Source organism: Thunnus thynnus, chromosome 19 (genome assembly GCF_963924715.1).
Source record: "Thunnus thynnus chromosome 19, fThuThy2.1, whole genome shotgun sequence".
Classification (NCBI taxonomy): domain Eukaryota; kingdom Metazoa; phylum Chordata; class Actinopteri; order Scombriformes; family Scombridae; genus Thunnus; species Thunnus thynnus.
The window spans coordinates 23,935,696-23,955,270 of NC_089535.1; the positions used below are offsets into that span (position 1 = coordinate 23,935,696).

The 19,575-nt window shown below is 39.5% G+C and overlaps 1 protein-coding gene across 1 annotated transcript in view; it reads right to left on the bottom strand.

Moving 5' to 3' along the window:
• niban2a (niban apoptosis regulator 2a) overlaps positions 1-19,575 on the bottom strand; it is a 31,652-nt gene that overhangs the window by 6,999 nt on the left and 5,078 nt on the right. Inside the window, exons 2-9 of the mRNA XM_067574631.1 lie at positions 18,618-18,748; positions 16,250-16,378; positions 16,053-16,158; positions 15,449-15,616; positions 7,759-7,874; positions 3,075-3,179; positions 2,800-2,962; positions 423-610 (exon numbers count right to left, since the gene is read on the bottom strand). Of these exons, the coding sequence (XP_067430732.1) occupies positions 423-610; positions 2,800-2,962; positions 3,075-3,179; positions 7,759-7,874; positions 15,449-15,616; positions 16,053-16,158; positions 16,250-16,378; positions 18,618-18,748 (1,106 nt within the window). The remainder of the gene's footprint in view (positions 1-422; positions 611-2,799; positions 2,963-3,074; positions 3,180-7,758; positions 7,875-15,448; positions 15,617-16,052; positions 16,159-16,249; positions 16,379-18,617; positions 18,749-19,575) is intronic.

Genomic DNA, 19,575 nt, shown 5'->3' on the forward strand with positions numbered 1-19,575 from the left:
TGTATTACCTGCCCAGCACCAGATGACAGACAGGAACATTCAGCTAAAAAGTATTTCTCTTAGGATTTGGTGGAGACCAAACAAGCTATAAGGAGAGTGAATATTGGACTTACGTTCATCAGGAGGACACATTCATGAGTCCAAATGAATGATAATGTTGCTTTGTGTCTGCTTAATACCCTAACAACTTGATAAGGTAACAATATATCAGAGTTACTCTGTCCCCTAGTGGACAAAAACTGATTAATGCAGCTATAAGATGCTCAACATCCTCAATACCTGCCTGTTTTCTTTCTATATTACCTCATTTATCAAACAGCTGACAGAGAAGTCAGATTACTGTGAACCATGTTAACACCTAAATCAAACTGTTACATGACTTCATGTACAGAATGAAAGAGTGAACGTAAAACATGACTCACCTCTCCCAGTCTTTCTTTGCTTCCTCCGTTGAGTGAGTTCTTGCTGATCTCCACCATCTCTCTGAAGAAGACGTCCCTGACCTCAGAGAAACCGCGGCTCGCAGGATCCATCAGGGCCTCCAGGATGGAGCTGATGTAGGGCTGGACGCTGGTCCGCAGGAGCTGCTCCGCCTTGGGCAACACCAGAGCTGCACGCCAGCAGCATCACATAGAGAAAAGAAGAAAAACATATTCATGGTTTGTTAATTGTTAAGTTGCTGCAGCTTGTAAACAATTAACACTCTGCAGATGATGATAAAGAGTCAGTCAAAGCATCAAGAAAAATAAAGGCATAGCTCTAACTTCAGAGGAACTGTGCCAAAAGGTTCTTACAATATACAGTGTATTGTTTAATGCCAGGATGAAATAGTAGGTATGCATGTGTTGACTTTAAACAAACGCACTTGGGCAAAAGTGAAAGCCGCAGGGCTTCCATGGAAACAGTGCAACTCGGATTCACTCACATTCTAGCAATTCAACCTCTGTGCCAAAAGAGATCAACAAAATTAACGACTAGGGTTACAACTCTCAAACTTCTGCCCTACCCTCATGTAAGGTGAACCTGCATCATTTGTTCTTCTGACTTGTAGTTTCAAGCCTTATCTGTGGGATAAAGTCGGAAACGGCCCATACAGTGCAGGTGATGGAATGCAGTTCTTCCACTTTAGTTCAATGGAAAACCATACACATGAAAAAAAAAGGAGCAGCCAGTGCTAAGTTGAACTTTTGAATAGAAAGATGACATGCTGACAGACTGATCAAAGAGTGGATGCTTTGGTGCTGTAGAGGTAATCAAACGAGTCTTGAGGAGAGAGTACATAAAGTAAATGAGAGATGGAAAATTAATTACAGAGGGAAGGCCCTTATAGTGCCAAATGTCCAAACAAACTCATTGGAAACTTGAGCCATGTGGCGTTATTCAGTGACCAGACTGATCGCTTCACTGTGCCAATAATCCCTGAACCAGAGAAACCACAGCCACATGTCACTGAGGCAAACAGTAGGAGAACAATGAAGCATGGCTGGAGGTTGGGAAGATCATGTTCCATGGAAAAGTGAGCACCAAGTGAAGCAAATCACTTTGCATAGCATGTTGTTAAGACATGTGTAGCTGAACACTACTCAGGTAGTATTCTGTTAAAATATGCCTGTCTGCATCTGTTTCTGTCTTTCTTTATTCCTTCCCTCCTTCCTTTCTATCCATTGCTCCACATTACTCTGGTTCTTACAGCCTCACTTACTCACTACAGCTATCTACAGCTGTTCTATTATAAATAAGTGATTGCCTCTTCAGAGTCAGTTTTCACAAGTACAGACTTCCCAGTCAGTATGGTTTTTGCAATTTACAGGTGAAACCACATCTAGGTGTAAAGGGTAAAAACTGTGATTTGGTTCACAGCACAAACTCTCAGTGAACAATCTTCTTTACTCATGAGGTTCTTTCAGAGTATACAGATGTTCCTCTCTGGCATCTTCTGTGTTGCGTCCTGTAAGCAGTGGAAGTGGTGCACAGACACCACTGAACCCAACTGGTCCTGACAATGATCAGTAAACAATCACATTCTTTGTACTTGATGAATAGTCAACCACCATCTTAAATTCATGCAGGCCGTTAGCAGATGTTGAGTAGTCAACTAGACTGCAATGAATTTGCTTGATGCAACACATTTCCAACTGGTGGACTGAATATCTACTTCAACAAAGGGGACATTCTGCAAAAGACCCAAACAAAAGATCCTACATGGTGGGCATGTCTATACAAATTTTGAATCTGGATAAAGTCTAAAAAGTGATACAGTATGGAATCACAACCCAACTTCAAACCACTTCCCTTTGTTTTGTTCAAAGAAAAAGCTGAAGTGTATCTCTTACTGAGGTTTTCAAATCACACAGATGCAGGGGTTGATAAAACTACCCCAAAAACAAGCACTTACTGCATTGAGAACCAAAAGTGAAAGATTTGTTAAACATCTGCAGTAGGTTTCATGTAACTCTTCTTTCAACAGCATTTCAGTGACTGTACTCCATTGTGTAGTTAGCACCTGCTTTACGTTTAAACAGTAATATAAATGCTGTTGAAACAGTTTTCTGAAGTGCTGGAATATGCAGAATGTGCCTTACCATCATTTACCGCAGTGTGGCCACAATATTTAAACATATAGATGTAAATGCATCTGTTTGCCTTCTGTTAACGCCCTATAATTGTATTTTTAGGAAGCACCATGAGACATTCTCTGTTAATTTATCATATTTAACCTATTAAGACAAACTCAAAACAGGAAGATTAGTTTTCCAAAAGCCATGAAGAAGACTTGGTTGCATGTTGATATTCAGTCACCTCGTATCTTGCCGCTGACGTGTTCTTTAGATGTGATGATCTGGTCCATGTCAGTTCGCAGTCTGGCATCCAGTGGACCTCTCTGTGCCTCACAGGCTTCCACCAGTGCCTCATACTGACCGGTAGTCTGGGACAACACCTGCTTGTACACCGCATCAGAGATCTGGAGGAGAGAGTCGTTCAAGAACATGACTGGTTTGGACTGGTGTTGATTCTCTCCTGTGCTTTTACAGGAGAGAATCTGCTGCACGCTGTACGGTATGACAGGAACTCACCAGCATCCAATTTCTCTGTCTCTGTTGCATCTTCCCTTTCAGGCGAGGGCCAATCACATTTCTCAGCTCTGGTTGGAGGGTCTCCATCACCAGATTAGCCAGAATCTGCAGCCACACACACACACACATACACAACCCATCTATTTACTTAAACACGTTTATGTTGTTTTATATTTTGTGCATTTTTATGTGCAAGTAAAATAAACAAAAAAGAAAAGAAAGAGATCCTGTCTGGCTCACCTTGCATAAGTTTATAATAATTATGACTATGCAATATATATATTTACAGTACATATATATACTATGAGCAGTGAGGTCAGGCCAGTTATAGTATGTTATTGTTTCTACGTCAATGTGCCAACTGGGTTGTTTTTTTTTGGGGGGGGGGGGGGGGGGGGTTTGACTAGAGGTGTAGTTAAAAAAAACAAATAACTAATATCCTCCACCCAAAGAAAAACAAAAATAAGCCTTAAAAAAGTGCAGCCTGTCTTTCCTGTGTGGATACAGTGGAGCGATTGAGATGATACACAGCTGGATACAGAGAGACAGGAAGGCTGGTTTTAGTGGTACTGCCCTCACAACTCACACATATAAATTTAAGCACTCCTTTATTTAGACCTCCTGTGCACCTCCATGAGGTTTTAACTAAGCTAAAGTAAATATTTGGGGAAACATGTTGCCGGGTAATGAATGACTGTAACAAAAGCATCATTTATTTTTCCACATGGACAAACAGAAGGGCCTGGCAAACAACTGTTAGTTGTTTAAGGACACAAAACTTCATGGAAGTAACGCCACGTAGTGAAACAATGCTTTCTCTGTGTTACCTTGCACTGTGGACCTGGTTTTCTTTTTTTGTAAAATATCATATTATATATATTAGCAAATTTATAAACCAAACTCCATATATTTGTGCCACTTTTAACATCCAAATAAGCCAAAACTTTTTCTGAAAATTGTAGGACTTTTTTTAGAACTTTTTTAATATCTTGAGCACCATTTTTATTCAGAATATTATCATTTTTCTTGTGTTTTATCAATATTTGCATGTGTTAATATCATGTATTCTCTGAGTAGCTGCTGTATATTGTATTGCTGTATAATTTCTTTAACTTTTTCCACACAACATACTAATGTGCTTCAAGTATTGTATATTTAATGCACCTTACGTTAAAAGGCGGTCTATTTAAACCGTTGGTTATCGCTCACAGCTTTGTTACTCTGCTCGTTTAAAAACTGCTGTGTTTCTGCTGTAAACACTTTATGAAACTGACTGTTTCTAATATAGCATTTTTTAGTCAAGATCGCTTGTCAAACAGTCTGACCATGTTGCTCCAGGACTGTTTTGTGGAAGAAATGATTTGTTTTGATCCTTCCTCCTGTCCTTCTGTGAATGTTCCCTGGTTGTTGGTTGTATCACCTGTAACCCTCAACAAGTGGTCAAGTGAGGATTTATATGATGGGTGCAGTTAACTGGTCACCCAAAGTCACATTTGATTCAATGAATTTTTGGTACACAGTATGTATAAGTTCAAGATGAGTCATCAACCATCTGAAAATGTTTTACAGTAAGAGGAAAGAGAGATTTTGATTAGAGATGCACGATATTGGATTTTTTTGCCGATATCCGATATGCTGATATTTCCAACTCACTGTGGCCGATTGCTGATATCAATATATGCACATATTTTTTTCCAGATGGCTGAGGAGACTATTATGCATGCAATAGATTGTACTAAGTATGATCAAGAAAGACAACATATGAAGGAAGAATTTAGGAAGCCTTAAAACTTCAATGAATCTGCCAAGTGGTAGAGTTTTAGAGTAGAGTACAGTAGAGTTTTCATTGAGTTCATTAGACAGACAGGATTAATGTGTAGGATTTAATCTCTGGTCTACACTCCGGAGCAGAAGGTGGCGGTAATGCATCTAATATGCTGGTTGCCAACTGCCCTATAAACCAAAAAGTTTTTTTTTTCCAAACAGAGTGGTACATCCTGTCAGCCGAGGTGTTTCCTATCTGTGCGGCCGAACTTTGCAGCTCCTCAACTGACTGTTTCTCCCTGACGGTCCCGGTGCTTCCTCCTCACACAGCTAGCTAGCCTCTGCTAGCCTCCCAGCTAACGTTAGCCCCGGTTCTGCAGGTGGATCCAACCAGACCACCGAGCCCCGGTTTGTTATTCAAGTTAAAGTGGGAAGAAGCAGCGGGTCTGACGGGCAGCTTAAGTGAAGTAGAGCCTGCGGAGGAAACACCGGGACCGGATAGTATCGTGCATCCCTAATTTTGATATAAAAATTTACATATATTTGGCATATAACAAGGGACAACTGATCAATTAACACAAGGACCCATAATAAGAACTGTGAAAATGTATTTTTTTATTTCATTATGTCTAAAGCCAGCAGCTAGCAAGCTAAGCTAGTTGAAGTCTTCCTGCCCTGCCGTCACCTACTTGGTACTGTGAGGTCTATACCCGCTTCTCTTCACTGAGGTAAGCATTTGCTGCTTGTGTCATTATAAAATGCCAGACTACTGTGTGCCTTGGCTGTGTTAAATTGCTGTTTGTGTGCGTGTAATGTGAGTAAACTATGAGGTTAAAATGCCTTTTCCACAGCAGACATTTTTATTTGTCTTAGTAGGAAAGCACAGGTGTTTCTAATTAACGACGGCATCTTCAAGCTGAAACTGAAGCAGCTAAATGGAATTCAGCAGTCATTAATTTGATCACTCACATCTGTGATTTTCCTGTCAAGATGTCAAAAAAACCTATTTGCTTATGTTCCATGTCTTGTTTACTGGCTGTTAATTTCTGCTTGTATGCTGCTGCCAATGTTCTGTTTTTCCATTTATACTTATTGTGCACTGGTTGCTTCTTGTGGCGTCACAGCTCTTTTGCATTTGGTTATTGTTTGGTAGGTGCATTACGGTGCTGTCATGCAGTTAATAGTGGTGAAATATAAAGACTCATGTTTGAAAATGATGCATGTTGTGGGCTGATTTGGTCTTGCTGGTTTTTGTTTTGCAGCATCTCTTCTTGGCTCATTGCAAACTCTGAATTTAAGTAGAAGGTAATATTGTAAACTAGCTAAATCTTAACTGCTAATCTCTTATTCCATGTTAAGTGCTGTTTTTACTTTCTGCTTTGCTCATTAAGGTTATATCCATGTACTAATGGTCAACTGCTGCTTTCAGTATGTTTCTCTTCTACAATCACACGATAAATAAAAAAACCCACAGGAATGTCTAAAAGGGAGAGGCCTCTATATTCTCCAAAAAGTACTAACAGCACTTTCATCTGCTCCAGCTAACTTTATTCTTTATTACATTAGGAAAAGCACACTGGAGACCAAATTATCTCTTTGCCAGGTACAGATTATGATTCCTCTGTACTACTCTTTATAGTTTACCTGTACTTGTCAATCTGGGCTGGAAACATTGTACCATTCTTAATGTAACAGGAGCAGATGACAGAGAGAAACTGGGATATAGACAGGAAGCATAGGCATCAAGTAAGGAAAAGGTGACCAACATAAACACACAGAATGATTCTGAAGCTCTAGCAGGAGTCTGAAAGGAACCTATTCAGAGGAAAGACTCCAATCAACAGTGTTTGTGTATGCTGGTATGTTGAGGGGTGGGGTTGTGTTGCTGACAGTCTCTTTTAAGGTTGTATGTCAATGCATTCTTGTTCTTTAGTGGGAGGAGAGGGTGTGTGTTCATGATGCATGATTGTTTGAGCTAAATTCCCTTAGAAAAAGTTTGTCTCTGGGAAGCAGCCCTGCCTCTTCCAGTGTGTGTCATCCATCATTTTGGCCTCACAAGAGGTTGAACTAAGGCACTGATCTGAACTTTGGACAATCATTCACAAGGACTGTTATGATATTGTTCCTGAAAATCTCTTTTAAATTGTCACCTGCGGCAAACATGCAGTTTGAGTCACAATATCCTCATTGTTAGTCTACCTCCCAGGAGAGAAACATAAACTATATCAGGGGCTTGATCTTCTGAAGGATGTGGCCCATGAAGGTGGATCCCCCTGAGAACCTGCAGGCAGGGCTGAACCTGAACTACTAATGGTACATTCAGGTACTCCTCAACAACTTGTAATGTCAAACATTTCCAAGTGTCATCAGGACTTTGCCATCAAACAACAACTAGCAATGTGTTAATACTTGATTTTCATTATATTCATCCTGCCTGAGTCACAAAAGGCCTTTTCAAAGCAAACATTTTGACTTGTCAGGAAAAGCACAGCTGTTACTAATAACATTAATGATGGTTCTCTTATATTCAAGCCATGATAGTGTGACACTGAGCCAGCATGCATCATACCAGGAAGGAATACATGCATCTATTGTTATATGTTATGCTATATGTTAATCTATTAGTTACACCTCTGTTTCTCCTACTGTGACATTTCAAAATGTCTTCAGAGAAAAAAAAGCAACTGATCATTGCACAATAGATTGACCATTCATGTCTTTCAACTTAGGGCTGGTGGTGTGACAATATAAATGTGTCAACCATCAGATTCTCTGGTGATTTTCCATAAACCTCACTGATATCAATATCACAATATAACATTATATGACATCGGCTTTGTCAACCTGTGATGACATATTTGGTCAGAGAATTGCAAACCATCTGTACTGTGATTAAACAAAGACCCTGACTGTGTCCCACCTGTGGGGGCGCTCCGCACATCATCTCCCAGGTCCCATAGTGTCCCTTGGCTTGTCTGTGAAGTCTCACGGCATCCGTGAAGGCTGGCGTCTGAACAGTGCACTTCTCTGACAGACCTGTGTGATGCAGGAGAGAGTAGAGCAGATGATTGATAACGTTCTTCAAGAGAGGATGATGTGGGCTGAAATCTTAGTAGCAGGATGGTGGATGCATATTTTTGGTATTTGATGATTTCTATGTATTTAAGTAAGGTGTCAGAATACTTTGCAGTGACATAATAAATGTTATCTTGGTATAAATTGCAAACAGCCGTTGCTGAAGCTGTTTCCATAACATCTGAGTTGTCAGTTATGGAAACATCTGTTGGACAGTCAGGCGGTATGAATTTGGCAAGTGGTAGGCTATATTCAGTAGCAGTTGCTGGAGTGTTGGACAACAAATGCAAACCATGTCATCCCCCAAAACAGGAAGATGTCATCTTGTTGGTGGACAGATGTCATGTGGTTGCTATGGTTACTGCCCCTCCCAGCTGACAGGACAATAGAAAACCACTCTGGAACAAGCGTGTGTTTTTAGGAAGTTGGTTCTTATCACGTAGTCATGTGGCTATGTTTATATGATGAAAATACATCAATAGCTGAAGTCAAGAGCTGCCTCTCTCAAGGCCACGGCACATGGGACACCAAGTGCTGAAAGTCATACATCCCTAACAAAAGAGTATAAACAGGTGTATGGAATAAAGCATCCCTATAATTAGCAGTTTGCCCTTCAGAGCAGTCCTGTCCTTAAATAAAAATGGCTAATGCATTGGTTGTGTTTTCTCCTCTAACAACAAAAAAAAGGCAAACCTTCTGACGCACAAATTTGTAATTAAAGGATATGTTTGCTGTTTTTCAACCCAGCCCTTATTGAAATACCATCATTCCTTCATCACAACTTCAACTACAGCCGCAATGACTTCTTTAAAAAGTTTACTTCTCTGCTGCCGCTTTTTACTGCACTTAAACACTGAGGCACTTTACTTTAAGTTATTTCTAAGTATTTCCATTTTGCCATGGTGGAAGAAATATTTAGACCCTTTACTTAAGTAAAAGTGGATATACTGTACTAGTATAATACAGATTACTGTACTACAATAATACATATTTTTCTACTGGAATGACCAGCCCAGATACAACTCATGTTTATTTAAAGTTTAAGACAGCACAGTAAGAACAGGCTATGTTGTCATCATGATGTCATTACAGGCATTACAACCACTGACAACTCAAACATGTGATGCTTATAACATGCTGAAAGGCAGCTGAAAATATACCCAAAAAGTGAGAAGGAAGTCACATGTCAGCACTTTTTTTAATGTGGAATTGTGTGGCTGTAATTTTTTATATTGTCAAGACTCTGTAGCCCCACCTGTGGGCCAAATAGGCTTTCAGACAAAAAAAAAAAACAACAAAGAAAAAGGAAAATTGAAAAATAGGCAGTGTAAGAAAAAAACAAACAAGGCTGTTGTGGACACTGCAGCATCTGTTCTTGCTTTTTTTTTTTTTTTTTTTTTTTGAGGCTGATTCCTCCAGAGATGTCGAGAGATGAAATGATAGAAGTATGAAAGTTTCCAGTGTAGCAAATAAAAGGTGAATGGATGGTTTATCCACAGCATGCCAAAGTGATAATCTGTTCTCTGTGAGCTTTGTCATACAAGGGCATCAATGTGTATTTGCGTGTCTTTGGTCTGAGTGTCTTTCAAGTTGTTTTGTCTGTGTCTGTAAATCTGTGACTCAGAGGAGGCTGACAAAGACAGGAAGTGACCAAGGAGTGAGGCCAGACAGGAAGCCGTCTCTGCTTTCGGCTCACTAACTCTGCGCTGACAGGCGGAGGGTCGGGAGTTAGCTTGTCTTGGCACAAGTTTCCATGAGAATTCACTGGACACTAAAGTTAGAGGCGCAGTGGGAAAATAACCACACAGACTTCAGCCATGTTGGCAGGTGACCAGCCATCATTTGGAGGTCAAATCTAGGGAAAAGTGTCTGAAGGTGGCAACAGGCCGATTGATGGTTTACCAAAAAGTTCACAGATGAAAACATGCATGTCAACACCAACCGCAGAGCCTTGTCCAACCCTGCTACTGGTCCACGGTCCAGCAGCTGCCACCACTGGGATACAACATTCAGCCTTGCTGTTTGCCGCTTGGTCTTGACCCTTTACAATCCAAATCTCTGTCTGATTTATTGAATGTTGGAAAATAGATTCACACAATGTCAATCTAAAACTTCAATATTAGATGGAAAGTGTTTCTAAGAGCAAATCTTTTAGGATATAAACTAGAGTTAGGGACAGATCACCAGGGTGAAACGCCTGACATACATTCTCAGCTTGTTGAAATTTCCTCTTGGTACCAGCAGAAAAAGGAAAATATTTTTTGACGACCTGCCAGGCCTGTAAACCACTACACATTCTCCATGTGTCTGAACCAAGCTAGATCAAGGAACAGATTACATTTTCTCTGTGCTGTGTGTGTGTGTGTGTGTGTGTTTGTGTGTGTGCGTGTGTGTGTATGTGTGTACTATGTATAAATAGAACATGTGGCAGCACTTATCACGGTCTCTTTATTTGAGGCATTTCCCTCCCTGCCTTGCTCACCACACTCTGGTTGGTGGGATTTTAGCAGCAGCCGAGGACAAGTTCCCAGGCCTTCAAATCTACAAATGTTTGTCTGAGTTGAATACATTTGACATTTTAAAACCTATTAAGCTTTTGGATGTCAAATATGGTCTGACGGGACTTAAGCTGCAGGCCACCTGCCTTCACGTTAAGATTTGAAAAAATTTCGTTCAAACACTGCTGCTGCTCCCATTGACACGCATGAGTAGGGTTTCACCATATGGTGCAGCCCTACGGAACCAGCCAAACCCACAGTCCAATAAACACACATGGACACATACCATCAGCCGCAGACATCACAAACACATGAATGAATAAGTCTTAACATGCGATTTTAGCAGATGCCTGCCTCCAGTAGCAGCGGATAAGCTAATGCTGGACGCCCTGTATTTGTTTATATATTGTATTGTATTGGTATATACACACTGTCTGTCAACACTACTGTATAGAGAACATAAACGTCAGCATTTTGAATCATATAGCTGAGAAGCACACTGCTCTGCTACCGACGAGCCGTAAACCTGCGTCGAAATGTTCTTTTATCGTCCTTTGAATGTGCACATCGCAGGTCTCCTCTTGCTGAGTGGAATTAGTCTGAGGTCTGTGGATCAGAGCAGAGGGTTGGTGGCTGGGTTTAAAGGCTGTGGGGGTGGAGAGTCGGCCATGATTGATGGCTCTCTAGTGGCCTGGCGGCAGCTCAGTGCAGGGTCTGACTACTAATGTGATGCCCTGCAGCATCAGACTGCTGCCTGCTGGCCTGATAGCAACAACTGGAGCCATCATTAAAGTTGCAACTGATGATTGTTTTCATTGTCGATTAATTTATCCTATCTATTGAGAATTCATTGATTAAAGTAACATCTGAAAATTGCTTGTTTTGTCCGTCCAAGAGTCCAAAATCCAAATATATTCAATTTATAATCATAGAAAACAGAGAAAAGCAGCAAATCCCCACATTTGAGAAGCTGGTATTTTTGCTTGATAAATGATGAATTAAATGATAAATCAGTAATCAAAGTTGTTGTCTAACATTGATTCATCATTGTCACATCATTCTACCTTTACAACAGACTCCATTATTGTAGCTCAAGCATCCAGAGCAGTCAGACAGATTTAACTTAGGCCTAAATAAATCCCAAGTTAAATTATGCTACCTAAACTATTTATTTTGAAGTATAAATGAAGATGAACGTTAAAGTTATTACCAAACTGTATATTGAAAAGCTCAAAGCTCCATTGTAAAGCTGAGTTTATACCAATCTTTCAGTGACAATATTGGAGTGTAAAATGTTTAACACTCTCCCTGTGAATCCACTTAGAGACGGGCTTTTAGTCTTTTTATACGCACACCTCTATCTCTAGCCTTGTTGGGTTGTACACATGTAATTCAGCCTCTGACGGTCCCTTTCAGCAGCATAATGGCCGCTGGCATTTAATTCTGTGGTGGTGTGCATTCAGACTGAAAGGTGGACCAGTCAGATGGGTTGCGGCTTCTTGTGCGATGAGGTCACCTGTAACTGAGCTGATACACAGAGCGCTTTGCAAATCATCCTGTTGAGGCGATGCAAAGCAGCTACTGATCGTTTTATTGGTCAGCTATTATGGATAAAACAATAGGCACTTTAGTACATTCAAATAGATTAAACTTATCAAAGCTAGTTGAACAGTGTCTGTGTTCAGTTGAGAAACTGCTTTGCATGAAGTTTCTGTGCTGCAAACGGTTTATTCTTTATTGGCACTGCAACTTTCTTTAAAGCGCTGAATTCAGTGGTCAGTTTCTGTATTTTTTGATGGCCTGTACACCCTGACAACATTTCTATTAACAATTTAATATCTAAAAAGTGTTAATTCTGACATACTTGACCAGGAACTCTTTCTAATCTGCCCTATTGGAAATGGTGGCATGTACACTAAGTGTAAATGTGTTTCCAGTGAGTTAAAGGAACTGCAGAGAGGACAGGGGTCAGGCTGTTATCACCCCCAGGAAAAGTCTTTTACCGGTTCTGGTTTTCCTCAAAATATCGACATGACAGAGGCGAGACTGGGCGTGTCAACACAGGCCAAAAGCATGAATGCCAATCCACACAGAGAGCAACGTAGTTAACCTTTACTTACAACATCTTCCTGGAGGCCAGCCTGCCACAGCTGGAATGTACGGAGGCTTTTACTGAGCATGCCCAAACAGGTGGAGTTGGGAAGTAATGCATGAGCTCAGCTGGATACAGACAGAGGCTGATCTTGTTTTACAGTCAACAAATGTGTGCACTAAAGTTGGTATTTGGTTTTTAATTAATTTTAATCTGCACCCAGGTTGGTTTTGGCTAAGACTTAAACCTAAAATGAAGAAATGAAGCCTCTGTTTTTTTTGGCTCCTCTGACTTCTAGGCTCGTACTGAATGTTTTCAAACCAATACTGATGATAGATAGCTGCTAGCTTTGTCATGTGTGGTTAATCAGAACACTTTGAATTCATGCAACACAGTTGGTTGGCGTAATAGTTGACTAAGTGCTAAACAAGACTAAATCAGGTTGGACAACTTTTTCAGCCTGGTGATAAGCTTCCAGTCAGTGTATTGTTTCATTTGATACATGGCATGAAGTTTTGCTGTATCGGTCACGATTTAGGATTTTCTAGGATTTAACTTGGTGGCTTTAGACAAACTTTAGTGAGCGGGTGCCCTCATCTTTCTGTAGTGATTTGATGCAGCTGACTTGATGTTCTATGACTCCTTTTGCATGATGACCCATCCTAACAATCACTTAAAGCACAGTTACAGATACTTAAGCCCTAAATTAGCTGTCTTGTGAGGAAAGCTGTTGAAATATAATAGCACTAACAATACAAACAGAATTATAATTATGTGCGTGTTAATCCCCACAGGCATGTAAATCCACATGCTTCTGTATGTACTGTGCATGACTGAAAACTAGGGTCAGCTAAAGTAAAGCCTTATCTTTGTTTTATTTCCCTAAAATTAAATAAAACCATATGTGTGAGTGCTTTTTGGCTAAAATAATTTATAGACAAGATGTGCTTAATATCTTTTGAAGTCATAATAGTTATATAATGATTAATAATAATGTAGAGAAGGCATATTAGGTAACATGTGGTTAGTGTTGTCTGTACAATAGCAAAGTAAAAATGTGGATTTATTTAAAATGATGTGTAATTATATGGATTTTAAATTCAAACATATCTGTAATAGAAAAAATGAATATAGCCAGTAAAGGTCCACATTACCTGAAAGTTTATTGTAAATTAAAACTTTACGGTGGACCTTAATAAATAATCTGTGCTTGATCTGCAATTTAACATAAACACCACCTGCCTTTGCAGCCCAAAGCATCCAAACAAGCCTGATCACGTTCCCTGCAGCAGCCTTTTTTCTATGACTGAATCTCTAAAGCTTTGTATTTTTATCTCATCTACCCCAAGTTTCCCATTCATTGTGATTCTCTTTGTCACGTCTAAATAAAGCGCACACTAAATGTGAGCTCACATCCACATGTACGCGCGCACATAACCACAAAAATGTAACTTGACTCTCTTCCAGTGAAGGCAGCATGTGGACTCCCTGCGTTGCACTGCTAAATGTAAATTTAAATATACCCGCCAATTAAAAGAGTATAATTTGAAGTCAACACGCCATGTGGCAAACAAAGTCTGGAAGCAGGCCGATCACTTAAACCAATTCGGATTCTTGCGGTATGACAACATGACAAAAAAATGGATGACATTATGTTTTTCACATCCTCTGGCATGACTCTGTCTTTTGTCTCTAAACATAAAGACACAAGTCATGTCCTCAAAAGAAACCTCGATAGCAGATCAAGAGTAGTTCGCCATCCTCATAAAACAAACATCTACTAATGTGCAACCAAATGCAAAATGCAGTATCCTCCAAAATACCATCAATTCACAAATAAAGGCCAGAACTTAAATCACTGTGGCATATGCAAACAAATAAAGGCGGGAAAAGTCTAGAAAAAAAATCTAATAAAAGGGAAAAGCAGCAACTTGTTACCAGTTCACTATTAAAGCTTTTGATAAACACGACATGTTGAAATGTGATAAGCTTGACTGTTTAGGATTGTTTTATATACTGGGGACTCTGGATTTGCTTCTTTTCTCTTTTCAATGTATTTTTTAAATATTTATAGTACCTGTCATCAAGTACTTGTATCCTGGAAGAAAACCTCTGGTGTGCTGTCACATCACTATACTAATGACCTGTATTATAATGCTTCAATGTCCAAAAAATTATACTCGATTTGCAATGATTTAAAACAGCAAAAATCAGCAAAACATCACATTTGAGAAACTGTGACCAGAGAATGTTTGACATCTGAATGACTAATTGATTAATAATTAATTTTGTGTCGATTGACAAATCAATAAACTGGCTGATGGTTTCAGTACTAGAAGAGGTTACACTCTGTGAACTGCTGGAAGGTTTTTATTGTGAAACAGAAACAGAAAGAGTTGTGTTTGCACAGCAAACATCAAATTAGAAAATGGTAAGCTTTTCACTAAATACAGTCAAATATATAACAGGAAAATAGAAGAAAAGCCAGTCTTGCCTGTCTAAAATGAAAGTCTGCTTCTATTTTCAGTTGAGTAAATAACGTCTCCACCCGCTATCAGTGTGAGCGTTGCAGATTCTCTGTCTGGGCTGTACAATATGTAACATTTATAGCTTTGATCAAATGACAACACGTCACACTGTAACCAAGCAAATACAAATAAAGAAACAAATAGACATTATTCCTGCAGTGTCTCACCTTCACAGACTAACCAGCTCACTCAGATGGCATGTAAAGGTTTCATTCACGCCCTCGCCTGAGACACCGACAAAGGTGGAGAGACAGACAGAGAGTCTGCTGTATGTACTGTAGTTTCTACTCTACTCACCGTTTTCAATAAATAATCTGAATCCCATTAATTGAAGATCTTTTCTAATGCTCCTACTGCTTCCTTTCTACTGTTGTAAAACATTTGTGTACTTCACTGTGTGCTTGTGTGTATTGTTACCATTGTTACTGTGTCTGACGCAGTCCTGCAGCACAGCGTGCCACTTCTTCTGCTCCTTCTCTGTCAACACACAGAAGTAGTGGTGGCGGGCGTATGGGTGCCACAGGATGAGGGGAAACTGAGTCGCACACTTGATGAATGGATGACTGCCCACTTTGGCCTTGATACCTACAATAAGTCACATGACAGGAGGAGAATGAGAAACTCTTTTGTTTAGTAAGATTTAGAAAGTGCTTTACAGATGATAATGACAAAAGGGAAAATATATTAAATATCAGTTGATTTAAAAAAGTTAAATGAAACAATGACAGATTTTGCCCATTTTCAGTCTTGATTTGAATTTGTACATCATGGCCAAATTGATTGATTGATCAATTGATTTTGATTCAGATGAATACATTTGGGGGAGAGCAAGAAAAGTACACAAGAATAAATGCACAGAAAGTTATTTAGTGGGTATCCATCCATTTCATCCAACAAAACTCAACTGATTTATGAGTAAAACAATTGCAGACTGATGATATTACATCAGTTATACAGTATTTTCAGTCATGTTTTGTCATATATACAGTACATAGTCATTATTTCTCTCTTACTATCCTACCTGGCAGGCTGGTGTTAATCAGCTCCATGTACTCCTCCATGGAGGTCAGGGCCTTGTACCCAGCACAGTTGATGGTTACTTTTGGGTGCAGGTGTCGTTCATGTGCCTGTTAGACAGACAGAAAAACACACCAAACAGTTTTAACACAAGTGTCCAAATCAGCAAACTAAACAGCAGTTTAGAAGAAGCGTACTCACTGCTTTGCTCTCATAGAGGCTGATGGTGTAGCTGTTTGGCACGTGCACAAAGCGATTCCTCCACTTCCGATTCTCCTCCAGGTATTGAAACAGACTCCCTGAGAAGATTGAATGGCCTGCCAGGGGGTCCTGAAAAATCACACATTAGCCATTTTTAGTATGAAATTACTGTGAGATATCAAGCGCAATAGGTGCAGACATTAATGAGATAAAGTTAAGTTTCATTAGTCTCACAAATTATTATTTTTTCTTCATTTTTTCATTTCCTCTTCAACTATTCCAAAGTCTTGAAGCTTACTTTGTGTTTTCAAATGTGCAGAGGTGGAGATTTTTACCCGAAAACACAAGTGTTTACACAAGGAAATACACCACCCACTTTGTTTTCAGATTTCCTGTTTTATATCTAATAATCCTGTAACTCAGACCGCTCAGAGAGGAAGGAAGGAACGAGCGCAGAGGCGAGCAGCGGGGCTGAAACATAAAGAGGTGCTTGTGTGTTTGAAGTCCGGCTGGCTGCTGTTTGTTTGCCTGAAAATGTTAAATTGTGGATTTTGTGTCCATGAGTGACAGGGTCAGTGGGTCCTCTTGCAATGCACACAGCTCAGAAATGTTTCCAGTAAAGAAGTCAAAATAAAAATAGGGAGAAAATGCAAATGAGGTGCTGATTATGCATCCATCTACTGTAAGTAAACAAACAAGTGGTTAAAATGCAGTGTTTGTCCTGAAAACGGTGTTTTTATGATAGAAATGTCAGACAGACTTTTGTGCTATTATATATTATTGTATATTTCTACTCCAATATTTTCAAATCATCAAAGTAAACACGGATGAATTTGCAAATTGTTTCTGTGTGTTTGCACAGGGTTGGTTCACATGTGCAGTTTGTTTTGTACGTTTGTGTCACAATCACACACAAGCAGCTGTCCTCCACATAGAGAAGAGAGGAGATGAACTGCCATAACAGGATTCCAAACAGCATCTCTGTTCATGTGTGAAATGTGCTCCACTTTCCCTTTTCGCTGATTGAAAACGTAGACAAAAGTGAGACCTTCAGTGCATTCAGTGACCAAAAAGATGAGAGGAATACAAAAACTACAGAGTGGTAATGCAGAGGGCTTGCTCTTTAGGTAACGCACTGGTACACAGACCCCCACGAATGAGCTCATTCATGCATTGTGTATAACAGCATGCTCTGTTGGCCTGACAAAGCCCATACTGATGCAAATCTGTTGTGCACAAATCATTTAGCTACAAACACCGGTGTAAATTTGTTCATATTAAATACAAAAACATCCTGTTTAAGATGGCAGAAAGGAAGCTGGAAATAGTCAAATTAGTCAAGTTAGGGATGTGTGGTGGCCTGGAGGTTACGGAGCTGACCATGAACTTCAACGTTCCTGGTTCAAATCCAGCTGGAGACCTTTTGAAGTATGTTGTTCCTCACCTCTCTCTACCCCGGCTTCCTGTCAAATCTCTAGTGTAATCTCCCTAATAAAGGCATAAAAATGCCAAAAGTAAGTTAGAATGATAAATAATAATTTGATTTGAAGTTTGATAATTAGACCAAATAAACCATAATAATTCTAATATAACAAACCACTCTGGATATAATTCTTCAGTTAACAAATAACATCAGGGAAAAAACACACAATTCCTGGATGACAGGAAGTTTTATCCCCAACAGCAAGATGCATCCACATAGATGGGAATCTTGTGAACTGGTTTATTACAAATTCATCATTACTATAGATAATAGTAAAACTGTACTCACCTAGTTACGATTAGACAGATTAGCCCTCAACTTAGCCAAACTTACTGAGACAAACTGTAAAAATATTACCTCAACTGTTTGTTGCATCACAACAATCTATCTGGTTCAACTGTCACCTGCCATACATGTCATAGTGTGTTTTCTTGTACAGTGAGGAATTATTATCAACATTGTGAGTGTGCTCACTTTCACGGTAATATTGAAAGTCAGTTTAATCTGGATACACTGTTGTCTCGTTTACAGCCTGTCTTGTGCTTGTGTTTGTTGCCCTGTTAAGATTTTGTTGTAGTGACTTCCTGTTTTTCCAGGTCTCAGTAATTACTTGTGGTGAAGTGGTGAGTGCAGTGTTATCATAATTGAAATCAATGAACTTACAAAAATAAGAACCAAGTTGTAATAAAGTGGAATTATCCTTCAATATCCAGTCCCATGTGGCATTAAAGACACCACAACAAATATGTTTACACAAATTATAAAGATCTTGTTCGATGGGGAAGAAACATCCTTTCTTTCTTTGTAGTTTTGTTTATGTCTTTTATCGTTCTATCCACTGAGCACGTTTGAACCTCTCTTGTGAAGCAGAGATATTGAACTTGCCTTTCTGTGAAGCAGCTGTGACTGCGTCCCTCCTCCTCCTTCTATCTCAAAGCGGACGCTGTTAAAGAGCGCGACCGCATACTGCTGCTCGTACACATTACTGAAGTCCTTCATCACATCTCTGGTCCGAGCTGCAGGAGGAGACAGACAGACACACAACATCAGCAAACATCCAAACTACACTAATGATATATTTCTATAGCACTTTTACTGAAGATACAGTAGAGTGAAAAGTCAGTCTTATTACAAGGGATAATATTTGTGTTGAAAGGTACACACTGTAACATATTTGAGGTAAAACATCAACTCAGTCCTGCAGTGTACACTAATGAAGAAATCTTCAATGACATAGTAAAAGTTGATATTGGTTCAAACAACACAAGTCACAAAAGAACAAATGAAGCAGTTCAATTTATCCCCAACAAGGTAGTTTTGTTGCAGAGTGACTGATTTCCACCAACTTTTCAAAACTTATCAGTATTGCAATTTAAGTTTCTTTGTTAAATATTAGCTAAGTGTTGAAGGGGAGCAGACATTCTCCTGTGAAGATAAATTGTTGCAGTTGAGGCCACAAACCTTCACTGCTGCTATCAGCTCTTTATGAAAAGTGCCATACAATAAAATGTAAAATGGATCTTTTGAAAATGGAAGATAGTGACTCAGGTGCAGCATTCAACAGAGATGTCTACCATGTATTATCAGTATAATTCACACTCTCCTGTATGTCACGGCTGTCTGGTACAGCTCAGTCACAGGAAAATGTTTGGATGGAAAGCTTTTGCATAGCTGAAGTATAACCACAGTCACAAGACATTTGAATGAATGGAAGACGTTTGAACATTCTCTAGCTTAAAATGTTATTTCTCAGCTACTTCTAAGGCTGGGCATTGAACCTTTGTGCTTTTTTGGTACAGGTCAAAATATGTCTGCGGCACAGATCGACAACAGTCAACCACTG